The sequence below is a fragment of the Pleurodeles waltl genome, chromosome 4_1 (genome assembly GCF_031143425.1).
Source record: "Pleurodeles waltl isolate 20211129_DDA chromosome 4_1, aPleWal1.hap1.20221129, whole genome shotgun sequence".
Taxonomy (NCBI): Eukaryota; Metazoa; Chordata; class Amphibia; order Caudata; family Salamandridae; genus Pleurodeles; species Pleurodeles waltl.
The window spans coordinates 1,004,806,007-1,004,825,243 of record NC_090442.1 but is presented as its reverse complement, the minus strand read 5'-3'; the positions used below and the strand labels follow the sequence as shown (position 1 = coordinate 1,004,825,243).

Genomic DNA, 19,237 nt, shown 5'->3' with positions numbered 1-19,237 from the left:
CGGCTAACGTCATTCCATAAATAAGGTGCCCGGCTGGTGCATTGGAATGTCGTTAGCCGGCGGTAAACTTTTGCGCTGGCTCTGGTTTGTGTCAAAAAGTTTAAATATGGGCCTTAGTGTGCTCGAGAAACACAGCCAGCAACAAAAAACATTGCCCAATAAGTGGTCTAAATGTGTGCCCTATCTGAAATTCCAAATGTATTGTGTACTGAAAATGGGTTAGTTCTCTTTTTTGTCATACTGTGAGGTTTTGTTTTATTCCACTTTCAGTAGTAAGGTTTATGTACATGATATGTCCCTACCATATAACCGGGAGAGCACTCAGTGGCAGGGGCAAAAGTATCATACTCCCACATTTGGAAAAGGCATTAAAAATAATGCATAATACATTGCACGGTGATGAAGCAGTCTCTGTAAGCTCTTATTTAGGTTTCCCCTTACCAGATATATATGTTTCCAGCAGGTTCAGAAAAACAATGGGGAATATTTAGCAGCAACACATAAATTTGCCTTTCAAAGTGAAATAAATTGCATTACATAACATAATTGCAGCTTAATAATTAACATGTATACCTTGATGGATCGATGGAAGCAACACATAACATATTTCATTATTTTGCAGTGAAATACTGACTTTACACTGTTCTGTTTAACAAAGTTAGCTGTACAAGTGGACCAATTCCGAAAAGGAAATGACAAAACAATAGTGCAATCAGCGAGGCAAATTTAGATGACACATAAGGTTCTTGCGTTATAGTTTTTCAGAGCAGGTTAAAAAAACATAGAACAAATTAAAAATAGAAGACCAGTGGAAAATAAAAGATGGTTAAAGTCGGTTGCTGGCAGGTACAGACACTGGATGGCCATCTGCTCTAGTCAGGGAGGAGGACGTACTCTGTCAGTCCATTGCGATGTTTTCTAAAAGAGAAGGGAATCAGATTTGAACAAAGAATGGAAAATGTCACTTACCCAGTGTACATCTGTTCGAGGCATGTTCCGCTGCAGACTCACATGCTGTGCACTGTTCCTGCCATCTAGTGTTGGGCTCGGAGTGTTACAAGTTGTTTTTCTTCGAAGAAGTCTTTTCGATTCACGGGACCAAGTGACTCCTCCCTTTCGGCTCCATTGCGCATGGGCATCGACTCCATTTTAGATTGTTTTCCCGCATAGGGTGAGGTAGGACTGGTAGAATGAGAATACTAAAGATGTCAATGCAATGGAATAGATATGTATGTACATAGTTTGTGGTAAAGGAATGTTTATTTACATATATACAATTTATAATTGCAACTTAAACGGCTACAGGCTCCTGGGGAGGTGGGAGGGCGCATGTTAATCTGCAGCGGAACATGCCACGAACAGATGCACATTGGGTAAGTGACATTTTCCGTTCGATGGCATGTGTAGCTGCAGATACACATGCTGTGCATAGACTACAAAGCAGTAACCCCCTCCCAATGCGGTGGTCAGCCTGTAGGAGTTTAAGTTGTTTGAAATAATGTTCTTAGTACAGCCTGTCCTACTGTGGCTTGTTGTGTTGCTAACACATCTACACAGTATTGTTTGGTAAACGTATGAGGTGTAGACCAAGTGGCTGCCTTACAAATCTCTGTCATTGGTATGTTACCTAGAAAGGCCATTGTTGCTCCTTTCTTTCTAGTGGAGTGTGCCTTTGGTGTAATGAGTAACTCTCTTTTAGCTTTGAGGTAACAGGTTTGTATGCATTTGACTATCCATCTGGCTATGCCCTGTTTGGATATAGGGTTACCAGCATGGGGTTTTTGGAAAGCAACAAACAATGGCTTAGTTTTACGAAATGGTTTTGTTCCGTCTATATAATACATTAGTGCTCTTTTTATGTCTAATGTATGCAGTGCTCTTTCTGCTACTGAGTCTAGCTGTGGGAAGAAGACTGGGAGCTCCACAGTTTGGTTTAAATGAAACGGTGAAATGACTTTTGGCAGAAATGTTGGATTTGTGCGGAGAACCACTTTATGTTTGCGTACTTGTATAAATGGTTCTTCGATAGTGAACGCCTGTATTTCGCTAACTCTTCGTAGTGAAGTGATGGCTATTAGAAATGCTACCTTCCAAGTTAAGAATTGGATTTGGCAAGAATGCATGGGCTCAAAAGGTGGGTGTTGGAAAATGGGTTATTGGTAGGGCAGGTAGGTACCTACACCTAGCAACAAGCCACTAACCTCCACATAGGTACAGTTAGGTCTCAGTAAATTAATCCCAGCTCAACCCTTGGTAGCTTGGCATCGAGCGTCAAGGCTTAACTTAGGAGACAAAGTGTAAAGCATTCAAATATCACAAAACAGTAATTAAATAAAACACAGGAAACAGTTTAAAAATCCAAAACCAATTTATAAAAATAGTTTATATTTTTATCTTTAAAACGACACAAAAACGATTAAAATCGGTTCAGGGGAACCGGAGATATGAATTTTTAAAGAATTATTACTTTTCTAGCGCTTAGAAACAAAAAGCGCCAATCGGGTCATCTGGCTGCACCTCGACCGGGGCAAAGTCAAACTTTCAGGCCGACCGCGATGGAGCCCTGCTCAGCTACAGGTCGCGGGAGGCCTCGGTTAAAAAGTTACCTTCTGACTTAGTCTTTATTTTGAAGTTTTTCTTCACCGGGACGAACCTGCCAGTTGAATCCGACCTCCTGGAGCCCTTGTCCGGATACGCGATGTGGGTTTCCTCGGTGGAGACTTTTACCTTCGGACTTAGTCGTTTTTTCGAGATGAAAATCCTTCGACCGGGGTAAACCTGGATCTTGATCCGACGTCCATGGAGCCCTTCTCGGATACGATGGCTGGGAGGTCCCGGTCAACTTTTTACGTTCGGACTTAGGGCCTGATTACAACTTTGGAGGACGGTGTTAAACCATCCCAAAAGTGGCGGATATACCACCTACCGTATTACGAGTCCATTATATCCTATGGAACTCGTAATACGGTAGGTGGTATATCCGTCACTTTTGGGACGGTTTAACACCGTCCTCCAAAGTTGTAATCAGGCCCTTAGTCTCTTTTTTGGATGTTTTTCTTTACCGGGACGAACCACGAAGTCAGGCCGGGTCGCGGTTGAGGCAAGCCGGCTAGAATTTCCGCGGCGGGTCGGTCCCTCTCTGGAGCTTTTTTCCAAAAATTCTCAAATCTTTTCCAAACTTCTGGGGCTTCACCCAGATGTTCTTTTAAGGTTCTTTTGGGGTCCACAGCTCACCCCAAGGGTCCAGAAGTTCTGTGATGGTCCTTGGGGGGTGCGGACTTCAACTCCCAGAATGCACCTGGCGCAAACTCCTTTTTGGCCACTGGACAGTGGTTAGCTGGTCGCTTTCTTCAGGAGTTGGTGCAGGGGACTCTGGTTTAGCAATTTTTCACCTGTAGCAAACAGGGAGTCCCTCCTTGAACCAGTTGAAGCCAGGCAAAGTCCTTCTTGTGGTGAAGCCCAAGTGTGCAGCTGGTGCAGTCCTTCTGAGTGCAGGGTCCAGGTGCAGGCCAGGGGTCCAGCAGGGCAGTCCTTCTTCTTCTTTAGTTCCTTTCTTGTTGAATTCTGGAGGGGATCTGAGGTGTGGGTGCAGGTCTGCCAGTTTTATCCTTGCTCCTGGGTGAAAAGCAGGGGGGTCCTGGTCCTCCGATCAGGTACAGGGTCGTCCCCCTGTGATGACCACTTCCTGGGAAGTGTGGCAAAAATCCATCCCAAAAGGCAACATTCTCTAAAAATCCAACATGGCTGAATCTGATTTTTGGAGGTTACATCTGGCTGAGCCCACCCACTGGTGTGGCTAAAAATCATAAACACACCCCTCTCCTGCCCTCTCCTAATCTAATCAAGGGGGCACCTAATTGTCTGGGGTTGCAGGATGTGGGGGTGTTGCTGGGTGCTGCAAATGTCCTTCTCTGCCTTTGAAGACCAGTTTGGCAGCCCTCCCCCTTCCTGCCTCACCATCTGCTGAGGGGAGATTCTCTCCCCCAAGCACATTCCTTTGTGTGAAGCCAGGCCACTTCACACCTAATCAAGGCAGCCTGGCAGAAGCTGCTGCAGGCTGGCCAATCAGAGCACAGCAGCAAAAACAATGCAGAGCTGAAATTGGCAACTTTTTAGGTAAAGTCTAAACATTTTACCTGAACAAGTTATATTAAATCCAACAACTGGAAGTTGTGGGATTTATTACAACAATTAATTTGATACCAAATTCTTGGTATGTAACATTTAAGGAGACTTTAAAATTTAAAATAAAGTCTGCCCATTCTAGCCTATGAAGGCCATTTACTTCAATGAGGGAAAAACAAATTTGGCTGTTTTTACCTCACCAGGGCTTATAAATCTATTTTTATAAAGTCCCTGCTTATAGTTACATGGCACCCAGCCCTAGGGGCACATAGGGCACACCTTAGGGGTGACTTATATGTAAAAATAAGGTAGTTTAAGACTTTGGAAGTACCTTTAATTCCAAAGTCGAATTTGCATATAACTTTAATTTAAAAGCAGCCAGCAAGGCAGGCTTGCTTTTAAAATGACACTGGGCACCTCAGCAATGCACCTAGGTGTGCACCACCTATGCTGTGGTCCCTAAACCTACATGCCCTACCATATACTAGGAACTTATAGGTAGGTTAACTTAGCCACTTATAATTAGCCTAATTTGCATATCCATTTTACACAGAGCACAGGCCCTGGGACTGGTTAGCAGTACCCAGGGCACCATCAAAGTCAGGAAAACACCAGCAAAAAGAGGAAAATGGGGGCAAAAAGTTATGGGGCCTCTGCAATCAGCCCTGTTTTCTCACAGTGGGCCTATGAGTCGTGTAAGTACAATATTAAGATTCCACGAGGGAACTGCTGGGGTTCTTGGAGGTATGATCCTTTTTAGTCCTTCCATAAACGCTTTAATAACTAGTATTCTAAAAAGTGACTTTGTATGTTTAATCTGCAGGTAAGCAGAGATTGCAGTGAGATGAATTTTGATGGAAGAAAAAGCGAGATTTGCTTTTTGTAGGTGTAGTAAATAACTTACAATGTTTTGTATGGAGGCATCTAACGGTGTGATTTGGTTTGCTTGGCAGTAGAAAACAAACCTTTTCCATTCATTAGCATAACAATGCCTTGTTGTCGGTTTTCTTTCCTGTTTAATGACTTCCATACACTCAGTTGAAAGGATTAGATAGCCAAATTCTAAGACTTCAGGAGCCAGATTGCTAGGTTGAGAGATGCTGGATTGGGATGTCTGATCTGTTGTTTGTGTTGTGTTAACAGATCTGGTCTGTTTGGGACTTTGATGTGAGGTACTACTGAGAGGTCCAACAGTGTGGTGTACCACGGTTGGCGAGCCCACGCTGGTGCTATGAGTATTAGTTTGAGTTTGTTTTGACTCAGTTTGTTGACTAGGAAAGGAATGAGTGGGAGAGGGGGAAAACCGTAAGCAAATATCCCTGAACAATTGATCCATAGAGCATTGCCCTTGGACTGAGCCTGGATGCAAAGTTTTGGCATTTTGCGTTTTGTTTTGTTGCGAACAGATCTATGTCTGGTGTTCCCCAGTGGTAAAAGTATTCTTGTAGAATCTGGGGATGTATTTCCCACTCGTGAGTTTGCTGGTGATCTCGACTGAGATGGTCGGCTAACTGATTGTGAATGCCTGGTACATATTGCGCTATCAGGCAAATGTTGTTGTGAACTGCCCAATGCCACATTTTTTGTGCTAGGAGGCATAGTTGTGATGAGTTTGTCCCCCACTGTTTGTTTAGGTAGTACATTGTTGTCATATTGTCTGTTTTGACAAGAATGTGTTTGTGTACTAGAAGGGGTTGAAAATCTTTTAGTGCTAGGGAGACCACTATTAGTTCTTAGAGATTTATGTGTAGTTGTCTTTGTTGACTGTCCCATTGTCCTTGTATATTGTGATTGTTTAGGGTTGCTCACCACCCAATCATCGAAGCGTCTGTTGTGAGAATGGAGTGAGGCACAGGGTCTTGAAATGGCCGCCCTTTGTTTAAATTTACAGGGTTCCACCATTGAAGCGAATAGTGTGTTTGGCGGTCTATCAACACTAGATCCTGAAGTTGACCCTGTGCCTGCGTCCGTTGTTTTGCTAGGCACTGCTGTAAGGGCCCCATGTGTAGCCGCGCGTTTGGGACAATAGTGATGCATGATGCCATCATGCTTAGGAGTTTCATGACAAATCTGACTGTGTAATGGTGATTTGGTTGTATGTTTGACACCATAGTTTGAAATGATTGAACTCTCTGCGGGCTTGGAGTGGCAATTGCAAGATGGATGGATGGGTATATGGAAATACGCATCTTTTAGATCCAGTATTGCCATGTATTCTCCGTGTTTCAGTAAGGGGACTACATCTTGTAGTGTGACGATGTGGAAGTGTTCTGATTTGATGAAAAGGTTTAATGTCCTGAGATCTAAAATTGGTCTTAGTGTTTTGTCTTTCTTGGGAATAAGGAAATATAGGGAATAAACCACTGTTCCTTTTTGCTGGTGAGGTACTAGTTTTATGGCTTGTTTTGTTAATAGTGCTTGTATCTCTATTTGTAACATGTCTAGATGTTGTGCCGAAAGTTTGTGCGCTCTTGGGGGAATATCTGGGGGGAAATGTGTGAATTCTATGCAGTAACCATGTTGGATAATTGATAGGACCCATGTGTCCGTGGTTATGTCTGACCAATGTTTGTGGTAAAGTGTTAGTCTTCCCCCTACTGGTGATGTGTGTTGGGGAAGGGTGACAGTCAAGTCACTGTTTGTTGTTAGGGGCCTGCTTGGTGGGCTGAAACTTTCCCCTTGATCTTGGGAATTGTCCCCTGAAGGATCCGCAAAACCCCCTCTCTGATATTGGGATTGGTAGGTGGGTTTTGCTTGAGAGGTGGATGCCTCTGAAGGTTGCTGTCTGAAACCTCCCCTAAATTGCGGTTTCCTAAATGTCCCTCTATACTGGGATGAGTAGAGCACGCCCATGGCTTTGGCCGCGTCAGTGTCTTTCTTCATCTTTTTGATGGCTGTGTCCACTTGTGGACTAAACAGTTGTTGCTGGTTAAAAGGCATGTTCAATACTGCCTGCTGTATCTCAGGTTTGAATCCTGAGGATCTTAACCAAGCATGTCTCATAATTGTGACTGCCGTGTTCACAGTTCTTGCGGCAGTGTCAGCGGAATCCAGTGCCGAACGAATTTGATTGTTCGAAATTGCTTGCCCTTCCTCTACCACTGGTTGAGCCCGTTTTTGATACTCTTTAGGTAGATGCTGGATGATGTCACTCATTTCATCCCAGTGAGCTTGGTCGTAACAGGCGAGGAGGGCTTGTGAATTTGCAATACGTCATTGGTTGGCAGCTTGCGACGCCACTCTCTTTCCCGCTGCGTCAAATTTGCAACTCTCTTTATCCGGAGGTGGTGCATCTCCCGATGATTGTGAGTTTGCTCGTTTCCTTGCGGCACCAACCACTACAGAGTCCGGTGAGAGCTGCTGCTTAATAAACACTGGGTCCGACGGGGTGGTTTGTACTTTTGTTTCCACCCGTGGTGTGATGGCTCTTCCCTTTACCGGCTCTTGAAACACTTGCTGTGCATGCTTAAGCATGCCTGGTAGCATAGACAGGCTCTGGAATTATGCATGCGTGGAGGCCAGGTATTGAAGAGGAAGTCATCCTCCAATGGCTCAGAATGCATACTGACATTATGGAATGCAGCAGCCCTGGCCAAGACCTGGGTGTACGAGATGCTATCCTCCGGTGGAGATGGTTTTGAGGGGTAGCACTCAGGGCTATTGTCCGAGACAGGGGGATCGCAGAGGTCCCAGGGGTCTACATCATCTTGCGTTTGCACAGTATGTGTGGGTGACTGTGCAGTGAGCGTGTCAATTGGTGACTCTGTGCTTTGTGGCAAATGCGGGGGAGAAAGTTCTGGCGAAAAATGGCGAGTTGGTGATTTCTCCCTAGCCACTTTAGCTCTTGGCTGATCAGTCTCAGTCTCTGTTTGTGGTTGAAAAGCCAGCTTTCTCTTGAATTTGAGAGGAGGGGCAGTTTGGATCTTTCCAGTATCCTTATGGATCTGTATCCGTGCCTGTGTTTGTTAAAACTCTTCAATGTCCCGCTCCCCTTCAAATCTGTGCCTCTCCTTTAGTTGTTTGGAGAGCCCATGTTCCTCTGTGTAAGAGGTCTTTTTCGGCTCCGAAGCCGGTTTTCTCGCCACCGAAATGCCCATGGTGATGGTTGGCCTCGGCTCCGAAAGGCTCGTTCGACGCTTAGTGTATTCGACAAGGCGATGTCGACTTTTTTCGGCACCGGTTTATCGGCTCGAGTCGGAAGACTTCGGCACGATTTTGGCCTTTTTCTGTGCCAAAGGTGTTGCTTGGTCACAGCTTTTTTTATGGGTCAAGCCATGACCTTTAGGCAGTGGCGTCCCCGAGGCCTTATGTTTTTTCGGTTGACTTTGGGGTTGGGTTGGGGCAGGTGTACTCACTTTTTGGCCTGCTGTAGGCGGTCGGTCTCCATCGGAGTCGTCCGAGACCGATCCCTGGATGGAGATAGCCATCTCCTCCTCTTCGACGTCGAGGTGTTCCAATGATTTTGACGCCATCTGCGTGCGCCTCGCCCTCCTAACTCTCAAGGACCGAAAGGACTTGCAGGCCTCGCAAGTATCTTCTCTGTGCTCCGGTGACAGACACAGATTACAGACCCGATGCTGGTCTGTATATGGATACTTAGCATGGCACGTCGGACATAAATGGAAGGGGGTCCAGTCCATGAGGCTTTGACGACGTGTGTGGTTGGCCGACCAGGCCTCGGCTGGGCGCGGAATCCCCAAGGGATCACGAAACGGCTGTCTTGTTGGTGTCGATAGAAGATCTTTCCCGAACACAAACAATACCGACGCTTTTTTCGAGGATTTTAATACTTTCCCGTTTCGAATCACGGAGCGAAGAGGAACACGCCCGATGGCGGAAAGAAAACAATCTAAGATGGAGTTGATGCCCATGCGCAATGGAGCCGAAAGGGAGGAGTCACTCGGTCCCGTGACTCGAAAAGACTTCTTCGAAGAAAAACAACTTGTAGCACTCCGAGCCCAACACTAGATGGCAGGAACAGTGCACAGCATGTGTATCTGCAGCTACACATGCCATCGAACACATATTTGCCTTGCACCTGTCTCGAAACTATTCAATAATTTAAATTATGAACATAGTTAATGGATAACATCTAATAGTTTTGCTGGTAAAAGGGCTTTTGGTGGTACAGAATGAATAGAATAGATCAATATGCTGTAAGGCTGTGGAAAAAAGATTTTCAGTAGAAAACACAACATGGAAAAGACCGATATACACCAAGCAGAAACATATTAAACCTGAACAGAGATCATATCTAAGGATTGAGGTTCCTTTCACCCTCATGGAAAAGTGAGTGCAGGGTAAAATGAACCATCTCATCAACTGCTACCAACCAATGGGCCATACAAAACATAGGGAGTGGCAAGACCTTTGGGGGGGGGGGGGGGGGTAATGAGGTGATAGACTACCTATTAATTTTATATTTATAACTTACACCAACACCATTTTCTAAAAATATATAGATATCCTGGCACCTATATTATTGGAGGCACATAAATAAAGCCCTAAACACGCAATCACTTCCAGGCTCATTAAAAAATGCTGGGAGCTGTACCAGCTTCTAAAAGAGCAGCTTGAATGTGATCCGCCCTGACATCTTTCAATTAGAAATGTCAGTAACAAAATACTGGAAATTACTCTGGTGAACATTGTTTCAAGGGTCGCTGGTCCTTTGATAAAAGGCCAAGCAAGGTTTATCTCTAGATGAAACACCATATCAAATATTAACTAACTATTCTTCATTACAGAATATCTGACGGACCCCTAGATTATCAAATGGATAGCCAATTTAGATGCCCTCAAACCTTTTGTTGCACTGGACTTGCAATGCATGCAAGGCGTGCGATGGAGTGTGACATTTTTAACTCATGGGTTTTTCTGCTGTATTCGAGGGTCTCAGCAAAGATTTAAACCAACAACCTAATGACTAATGTGCGTAAATACCTTGAGGAATGAGACTGGGCAGCCCTGTATTACCGCTAATTTCTGCACTTGTACGTTAACATTTTGCAGAAGTGACAAGGGGACCTAAAACACAATATTTCTTTTATAGAGATGGCATCCTACTGTGCATGAGAAATCCAGATATAGGGGGACCGCCAAAAGACCGTACCGCAATCAAATGACCGCAGCGGTCATTTTGACTTTTCCGCTGGGCAGGCGGGCGACCGCCAAAAGGTCGCCCTCCCGCCCAGCGGGAAAGCCCCAGCAACGATGAAGCCGGCTCCGAATGGAGCCGGCGGAGTTGCTGGTGTGCGACGGGTGCAGTGGCACCCGTCGCGATTTTCAGTGTCTGCTTTGCAGACACTGAAAATCTTAATGGGGCCCTGTTAGGGGGCCCCTGCAGTGCCCATGCCAGTGGCATGGGCACTGCAGGGGCCCCCAGGGGCCCCACGACACCCGTTCCCGCCAGCCTCTTCCTGGCGGTGTAAACCGCCAGGAACAGGCTGGCGGGTAGGGGGTCGGCAGCGCCGCCGTGGAGGATTCCCTGGGGCAGGGGAAAACCGGCGGGAAACCGCCGGTTTCCCTTTTCTGACCGCGGCTTTACCGCAGTGGTCAGAATTGCCCCTGAAGCACCGCCAGCCTGTTGGCGGTGCTTCCTCCGTCCCCGGCCCTGGCGGTCCATGACCGCCAGGGTCGGAATGACCCCCATAGTGCCTGATTACGACCTTGCCAGATGGGATACTACGTTACAAACGTGATGGATATCCCACTTGCCATTTTAATATGGCCGACGGGATATCTGTCAGTTTGTGACGGAGTATCCCATCAGCCAAGGTCATAATCAGGCCCATAGTTTTTTCATTAGTGTTTGAGACCAGTGAGCAGTTTTGGATGACCTCAGGTTTTCAGATGAAGCAGACTAAATCAATCCTGTATCCGTTGCCTGACTCTGATGAAGCAACAATGGAAGATTTCACCACTGATACTAGTCTGAGCCCTTTGAATACCTGAGTATATGAATCAGCCGTGATATGACCACAGAGTAAGAAGATATTGTGGAGGGTGTTGCTTGAAGACCTAGAGAAATCAGTTACATGGCGGTTCACATCCCAGTGTTGACTAGCAATAGCAAGGATGTGTTTGGTGCCAATTAAAAAGTTTATTTTAAGAAATATTCCTAAAGAGCTACCTGATACTGATTTTAAGCAACTATATACATTCAATGAAAAAAACAAAGATTAAAGTTATGTTTTAGTTAGGAGCACTTTATTTATTCGTTCTCTACAAACCAAGCCTACACTACGCAAAGATTACAAATTCTAAAGTTATAGTTATAACTTAAACTTTTAATTTACGGACCACCTTTAAATTACTATAACTGCATTTATTCTTTAAATCAGTGGTTCCTAACCTGTGGTGCGGGACCACTGGAGGTCTGCAAAGCCTCCTCAGGGGGTCCGCGACTCCTAAGAAAATTAAATAATATTACCAGATAAGGTCTGCAGCTTTCTGTAATGATTCAGTGGGGAGAGGGGAGGGAGGAAGAGGGGGTCCCTTGATTCCAAGAAGTATTCAGTGGGGGTCCCTCGGCTCCAGTAATGATAAAGCGGGTGTCCACCGAAGTCAAAAAGGTTGGGAACCACTGCTTAAGATACAAACCAAGGGGCATATTTATACTCTGTTTGCGCCGGAATTGCGTCGTTTTTTTTTTACGCAATTCCGACGCAAAACTAACTCCATATTTATACTTTGGCGTTAGATGCGTCTAGCGCCAAAGTCCATGGAGTTTGCACCATTTTTTAGCGTGGACACCTACTTTGCGTTAATGATATGCAAGGTAGGCGTTCCCGTCTAAAAAATTGACTCTGAGGCATGTGCGCCGTATTTACACTCCCGGGAGTGGGCGGGTCAAAAAAAATGACATCCAGCCGCTTTTGCGCAGTTTTTTAGCGCCTGGTCAGGGCAGGCGTTAAGGGACCTGTGGGCTCGGAAGGAGCCCAGAGGTGCCCTCCCCTGCCCCCAGGGACACCCCCTGACACCCTTGCCCACCCCAGGAGGACACCCAAGGCTGGAGGGACCCATCCCAGGGACATTAAGGTAAGTTCAGGTAAGTATTTTTATTTTTATTTTTTTGTGGCATAAGGGGGCCTGATTTGTGCCCCCCTACATGCCACTATGCCCAATGACCATGCCCAGGGGACAGAAGTCCCCCGTGAGCATGGCCATTGGGCAAGGGGGCATGACTCCTGTCTTTGCTAAGACAGGAGTCATTTCAATGGGGGTTGGGAGTCGAAAAAATGGCGCAAATCGGGTTGAGGCGAAAAATTTGCCTCAGCCTGACTTGCCCCATTTTTTGGCGCCCAAGCTCCATATTCCCCTACGCCGGCGCTGCCTGGTGTACGTCATTTTTTTTCACGCACACCAGGCAGCGCCGGCGGCTAACGCCGGCTAACGTCATTGAATAAATACGGTGCCCGCATGGCGCTTCAGAATGGCGTTAGCCGGCGCTAATTTTTTTGTCGCAAAACTGCGTTAGCGCAGTTTTGCGTCAAAAAGTATAAATATGGCCCCAAATTTAAACTACACAAAAAAGTATACATTTTAAACTTATACTTATCTTTATTTTGTAATTTACACACCTTCAAATCATTTTAACTCGTGCAACTCCACACAGAATGTATCCAACTCGGTAGCCACACTTCATTAACTATAACTCGCACCTTATCCAAGCACTGCTTATACTCTTTCTTATTATATTACTTATACCTACTAAAATAGTAGCATTTACAATAAACACTTATGACATCAGAAATCACATAAATTGTGAGAATACAGTGCATGGTATGGTGGATTAGGGCCTTATTTATAGGGAAGAAGTAGGTTTTATAGTACTTCCCTACCTATTACCACTAATCTTTAGGAATTGCTGTGGTACTCCGTCGACCATCTGTGAAGATTTAAATATGTTAAAATATAATGTAGTTCAGTGTATTTTGAAATATTTGACATATGTATTTATTTTCTTATTCTTTTAAGTACTGTTTGTAAACCTGAAGTTGAGGCTTCCTGGACAAATGCGTCCACCTCATGAATCTATGTTTAAGTCCCATCCTGGCTGTGGTGCGCCCCAAAGTCAGCCATAGCAGGGAGAAATTCCCTCACACAAATCTACCTGGAGGGGTGCCCAGAAGGAGCAGGTCATCTACATAGAACCATGTAAGGTCTAACGTTTGGCCAAGAGGCGCAGGACGCCTTCTTAAAACCCTATATAGCCAAGCTTTGGTGATGTCCCTGGGGGGGAATGTAACTTGTCTGTGGAGCATCACAAAATGTTGCTAGGTAAAGGGGGTCCACCACGGATCTGTGGCTTTTGTAACATGGTATGTTAAGTCTGAATACAGTTTTGTTATTTTCTGAGGGGATACTTTCACTAATATTTAACACTTTTGGATGTGTCTCGTAATTAGTTCTGGCAAAGCCAGTAGGCATTTCTTCTACGTTGTGAATGTTCTAACCAAACCAGTAGGTCTCTTTGTGTTTATTATGGAAACCCATATATGTGTTGCAACTGGCCTGTATAGAAATTTTGCATAAGGGCCTGAGGGCATGCAAATTTTCAGTAGGCTTTTCACTGATAATGTCAGTAGACTAGATTGAAAGCTTTAGTCTGCATGTATGATATATCTTCAATGTAGGTGTTTTTTGCCCTGGTTAATCTGTGAGGTCCCCATTAGAAGTGTTTGCGAATTGGTATTCCCACTAAGAACCTGTTTACTAATTGGTATACTGTTTTGTATAGTTTATATAATTAAAGTTTGTATTTTTTATAAATTTGTAATTTAGATGTAGTTTTTAGCTATGTATACACTTTAATACATTTATTTTTCAAAAACAAAATCAATGATTTGACATTGATTTTTGTGTGTTCTTGTGCAGCTTACTGATTTCTGCATTTCCAACCCATATCACGTCCCACAGGAAGCCTTAGATTGCTCTGTTGTCGCTACCTAGTGCATCCAGTACTGAAGGCATGTGTTTAGTTTTCAATTTATGGTTCAAAAGTAGTACAGGAACTCCTCTGTTTTTCTAGTAATAATGGGCCTCAGCTGACACAACTGACGTACTATAATTCCAGGGAGCCCCTGGGCCCCTGAACCAGTTCTCAAATTGGTGCCAGTGGTGAAGCATTGCTGGATTCTGGCTCCACAGCACAGTAATAGCTATCAGTACGTCCAGTGTTGTCATACATAGACCGCATAAAAGAGCAACTAGCATAGTAGTTCTAGAATCTGAGGAAAGGGCAGTTCAGAGACGCAGACACTGTTTGGCAGAACTAGAAATTGGGGGTAGTGACTTTCCCGAACTGTGTAACATTGGTAGACAGGTTATCTGGTTTGAAGCAGTAGAGCTATAACACTGGGTCTGTCTGCTATATAGAGAGACGGGTAAATGAACTAAATGAACTATGAAAGAGACGGAAAGCTATTGTTCGATTTTAACCTGACCCAATATACACACACTATATAGGAGGGTATTCTTTATAGGTTTAAAGACTGAGGAAGGTATCCACAATATGAATGGGAAGACTGGGCGGACTCTATAGTCTGGGAGTTGGCTAGGAAACCCTAAAAAATAGCAGAACATGTAAAAGTCTGCATGAGTTTCAACTGAAGAGTGTATCACTGAGTATTCTTTATTTTGAAGAAGAACCTCTTCTGCCCTTAGAAGAGGCCATTGCCGCAGAACTAGTTGCATTTGTGGGGCCTGACTGCGTTTCTAGTTCCAGAGAAGCTCCCTGGGGTTTTTACCAGGAGGATGGAGTGGGCACCAAGAAAGTTGACAAGACAGTGAGTGTGGGTAAGAGTAAATTATCACTAGGCCCCCTCCTAAGAACTTTGTGGATAGAAACCATATGCGGAAATCTCATGGAAGTAGGAGGCCCAGGAAAGGGGTGGCCCTGAGGTAGTGGTGAGAATTGTGTGGCACATTTTGAAGATTTTTCTGCATTAATATTTTTTGTGCACCATTAACAATCTGGACAATGTAATTTTACTCATGATTATAAATGTACACACTGATAGGGTGCTATTGTCTTTTAAACACATTTCTTATGATATATAGAAGTTTTCCTGACATGTTAACTAGGCTTCACTTTAGGCTTAGCTGCCATCTTTTTCAAAATCGCAATTTAAATTGTATTTATATAGTGCTTACTATCCCTGACGAGGTGGTGAAGCGCGTTTTGGTGTTTAGAGCATTACTTCATAACCCAAAAGGTTTAGTGGCGGATTAGTATTGGGAAATATGAGTATAGTATTAGTATTAGTGATAGGGAAATAAAAGTAAATTTGAGCGGTGGACATGTGAGTCTGTTAGTTGGATTGAATAGAAGAATAGAAGAGGGAAGAACCCATAAAGTGTTAACTGGGAGATCATAGTAGTAAAATGAGGTTTGGGATGAATAAAGGAAAGAAGGAGGAGGAGGGAAGAGTCTGTAGAAAGGGATTAGGAAGATCATAGTATTATGAGGTTTGCTGAAGGAGCAAGTGGGCCAGATGTTGACTGTTCCAGTGGGAAAGATCCTGGCCCGAACACTACCACTATGGTAGACACTTCTGTCAGTGAATGTCTGTCTGAGCTGTCAGCTGTTACTGGGTGCAATTCCACACACTGTAAAATTGGAATACGCAGTGGGAACTTCATCTTTGGCTAAGGGGCATAAATGGTGACTGTACATGAATGAAGGTAAGCAGTTTGATTTATTAAGCGAATTATGCTGAAGATAACCAGTTAATAGATTAATGATTATGTGGTGTTAACCCATCAATAACACGCAATCCAAAGAAATGAACAGTTAGGAATTGAGCTTGAAAAAATAGAATTTGTTTTAATATATAATAGTTTGTATGTGAATGTTTTCACTAAATATATGTTATATAAAATGTTATTAATGACAAAGGTCTCTATTTTGAGTTCACGGTCATCTCTGCGTGGAGGTACCAGGGAAGCATCTCACTACACCAGCTGCATTTACCCTTGAGATAACTGGGATTACACGTTTTTCCCGCTAGAATGGGAAATAAAATACAGGCCTCGTAATATCCGGTCCAACTGCTTTGAGCAGCTGGTAAATGTTTTGGAGCTTTTTTTCTTGGCTGTGGGGGTGCGAGTGGCCTGGAGATTGGTGTAGTAGAAGGGCACAGTTCCTTCACTTCAGCTGAAGGGTTGTTGCACCCCACCAATAATTGTATTCTGTAGTTGTGTTTGTCGGATTTCACTTAGGACAAGCACACACAAGACTTTGGTGGTCATTCTAACCCTGGCGGTAAAAACCGCCAGGGCGAATGACCGCGGTAGCACCGCCAACAGGCTGGCGGTGCACCGCTGGGCATTCTGACCGCGGCGGTTCAGCCGCGGCCAGAAACGGAAAGTCGCCGACTTTCCGCTGCCCTTGAGAATCCTCCATGGCGGTGGAGCGCGCTCCGCCGCCATGGGGATTCTGACACCCCCTACCGCCATCCTGTTCCTGGCGGGTCTCCCGCCAGGAACAGGATGGCGGTAGGGGGTGCCGCGGGGCCCCCGTAAGAGGGCCCCACCTTGTATTTCAGTGTCTGCTTTGCAGACACTGAAATACGCGACGGGTGCCACTGCACCCGTCGCACCTTCCCACTCCGCCGGCTCAATCCTGAGCCGGCGTCCTTGTGGGAAGGCTGTTTCCCACTGGGCTGGCGGGCGGCCTTTTGGCGGTCGCCCGCCAGCCCAGTGGGAAACCCAGAATGACCGCCGCGGTCTTTCGACCGCGGTACGGTCTTCTGGCGGTTCCCGCTTGGCGGGCGGCTCCCGCCGCCCGCCAACATCAGAATCACCCCCTTTGTTATTTCACATAATATTGAGCTGCAAGTCCCCCTTGCAATCTGCACGCCTCTCCCTTTCTTCTGCTCCTTAAGCCCCATCCTGCCCCGATTCCCATTTAATGTATGTTAACCAGTGTGATTGTTGTGAAGTATGAAGCTCACACCCCACCCAGCCTGACCAAGCTACCTACCTGCTTAGCATAACGAAATGTTAGTACCCTTTATGTGTGCTGCATACATTTCAATTAAAAATAAAAAAAAATAGAAGCCAAGTAGTGTTTTATAAATTGCTAGTTGCAAAAATAAATATTCACATAAAGAGAAAAACATTAATGATGAACATAGCCCACACTGTCCAACTCAGAGGGCAGATTTAAGATCCTTGCGCCCCTTAGCACCACCATGTGTGCGCCGTATTTAAAATACGGTGCCATGGCACAGGGTAGGGGCAACAGCCTCAACATTTCTGACGCTATTGATGTACTGTTCAGAGTTAGCGCCAAAATCCTGGCTCTAACCCTGAACACTACATAGGGGCCCACTGAAAACAATGGCATGGGGACTTTTAATGCCTGCTCTGTGCAGGCATTAAAAATGGCAAAAAAATACGCAAATAAATCTTTTATATTTCTTTGTGTCATTTTTTCAGCCTCCCTCACGGGGAACGCCCCCCTTGCATACATTATGCCTAAAGCACGCATAATATGGCACAAGGGGTTACAAAGTGGCGCAATACATGCATTGCACAACTTTATAAATCTGGTGCAGCGTTTGTGGCCTCGTTGGGCGACATTAGTGTTAAAAAAAATGACGGTAATGTGGTGCAAGGAGATGCTAGGGGCTGTTAAATCTGCACAGAGTGTCTATAAAATCAAGGACCCTGTTCACTACACTACACAGTACTTGCATTTGAAAATACAGCTTCAGGGAACTTGGAACGGAAATTATTGCTCGTTGTATCTACTCCTCAAATTTGTTCCATCTCTTTAACTCCTTAATAAAGACACAGAGACAAAGTCATGCTGTACGCCACATCTTTCAAGGCCTTGCTCATTGCAAATCTTGCAGTTATTTCAACCCAAAGTACACCAAACAGTGTCAGCCGGTCTATCCCAGCACTACGTGCAGGCCAAGTGCAACTTATGCAGCTACATGGACATTTGGCCTCTCCTTCTAGTGGGCCTGGTACAACTGGTCCCAAGTAGTTTTAGCAGAGAACACTAAAACAAGGCACTACCCAGAGACATGGATAAACCAATTTTGAAACAGGAATTTAGAAGGCACATTTTATTTTTAAACTCTTGGAAAATGTAGGTTTAGAGTTTACCTGTCTTGAGACTGTGGTCTTTGCAGGATTAGGAACAGATGTAATAAAATAGTCAGAGCTCCTTTTGTGCACACTGTTCATACCAGGTGTTTTATTGATTTTACAAGTTTTACTGCTGGCACTGCAGTTTTTACGCTTTGCATCATCTGATTTTTTTATAGAAAGTGGAGGCACTGTTTTGTCTGCTGCCCGAGTTTGGTCCATCGGATAGTGCCTGTAGGAAGTCGGAGAGAGAGTTGAGTCAATACTGCTTACTATTGTGCCCATATGTTTTATGAAATCAGTAGGGTTACTCAACAAGCTAGTTCGGCTTTGGAGCTCCAATCTTGCACTGGGTGTGCTTGTTCCATGGTTTGTGCGGTACACTGACACATGGTTCAGCAAAGAGGAAGTGTGGTGGAAGTCCAATGTCACCCTTGGATTCAAGATACAGCTGCCTTCAAGTGACCCTGAAAGCGAAGTGGATGGAGAAGTCTGCAAACGAGATGAACATGAGCCTGATGGTGTCCTTTTCTTTTTGTTACATGAAGGCTCAATGGCACGGGAGGGAAGTTCTTGCACTTTCTGTGACTTGCTGTGCTTTGTCCTTGGTGTCCTTTGGGATAGCAGAGTGGGGACTGCTGGCAATGGTGACATTGTAGGAGATGCTTTCAGAGATAGGTCTGGCATGTTCAAAATGGCTGCCACTTGATGTAAATCTGCTGGCTGTGACATCATGGAACTGCTAGCCGATGTTGTAACGAAGGTGGCTGTTGATAAATCTGATGATGTGGTGTTGGATGAAGCAACTCTTGAACCAAGGGGTGAAGAAGGGAACACAGCATCTGGCTGGCTGAGAGGCCGCAAAAAAGATGCTTGGAAATTGCTTTTAATATGTGTTGTTGGAGAAGGTATTAGGCTGTCAAATGCTAGAGGAATTTTCCTAAATATGAGAAAGAAAAAAATAAAATTTTGCACTCTTATTTTTTTAATATTCAAGAAATATCAC

General features: G+C 44.8%; 1 protein-coding gene across 2 annotated transcripts in view; it reads right to left on the bottom strand.

The window, feature by feature from the left end:
• Positions 1–234: 234 nt before the first annotated feature.
• ATXN7L1 (ataxin 7 like 1) overlaps positions 235–19,237 on the bottom strand; it is a 530,170-nt gene continuing 511,167 nt past the window's right edge. The window contains exons 8-9 of one of the 2 annotated variants that reach the window (XM_069229851.1): positions 18,250–19,171; positions 235–918 (exon numbers count right to left, since the gene is read on the bottom strand). In XM_069229851.1, coding sequence (XP_069085952.1) covers positions 877–918; positions 18,250–19,171 — 964 coding nt within the window. In that variant the 3' untranslated portion in view covers positions 235–876. The remainder of the gene's footprint in view (positions 919–18,249; positions 19,172–19,237) is intronic. The other variant, XM_069229852.1, reaches the window with a different exon arrangement.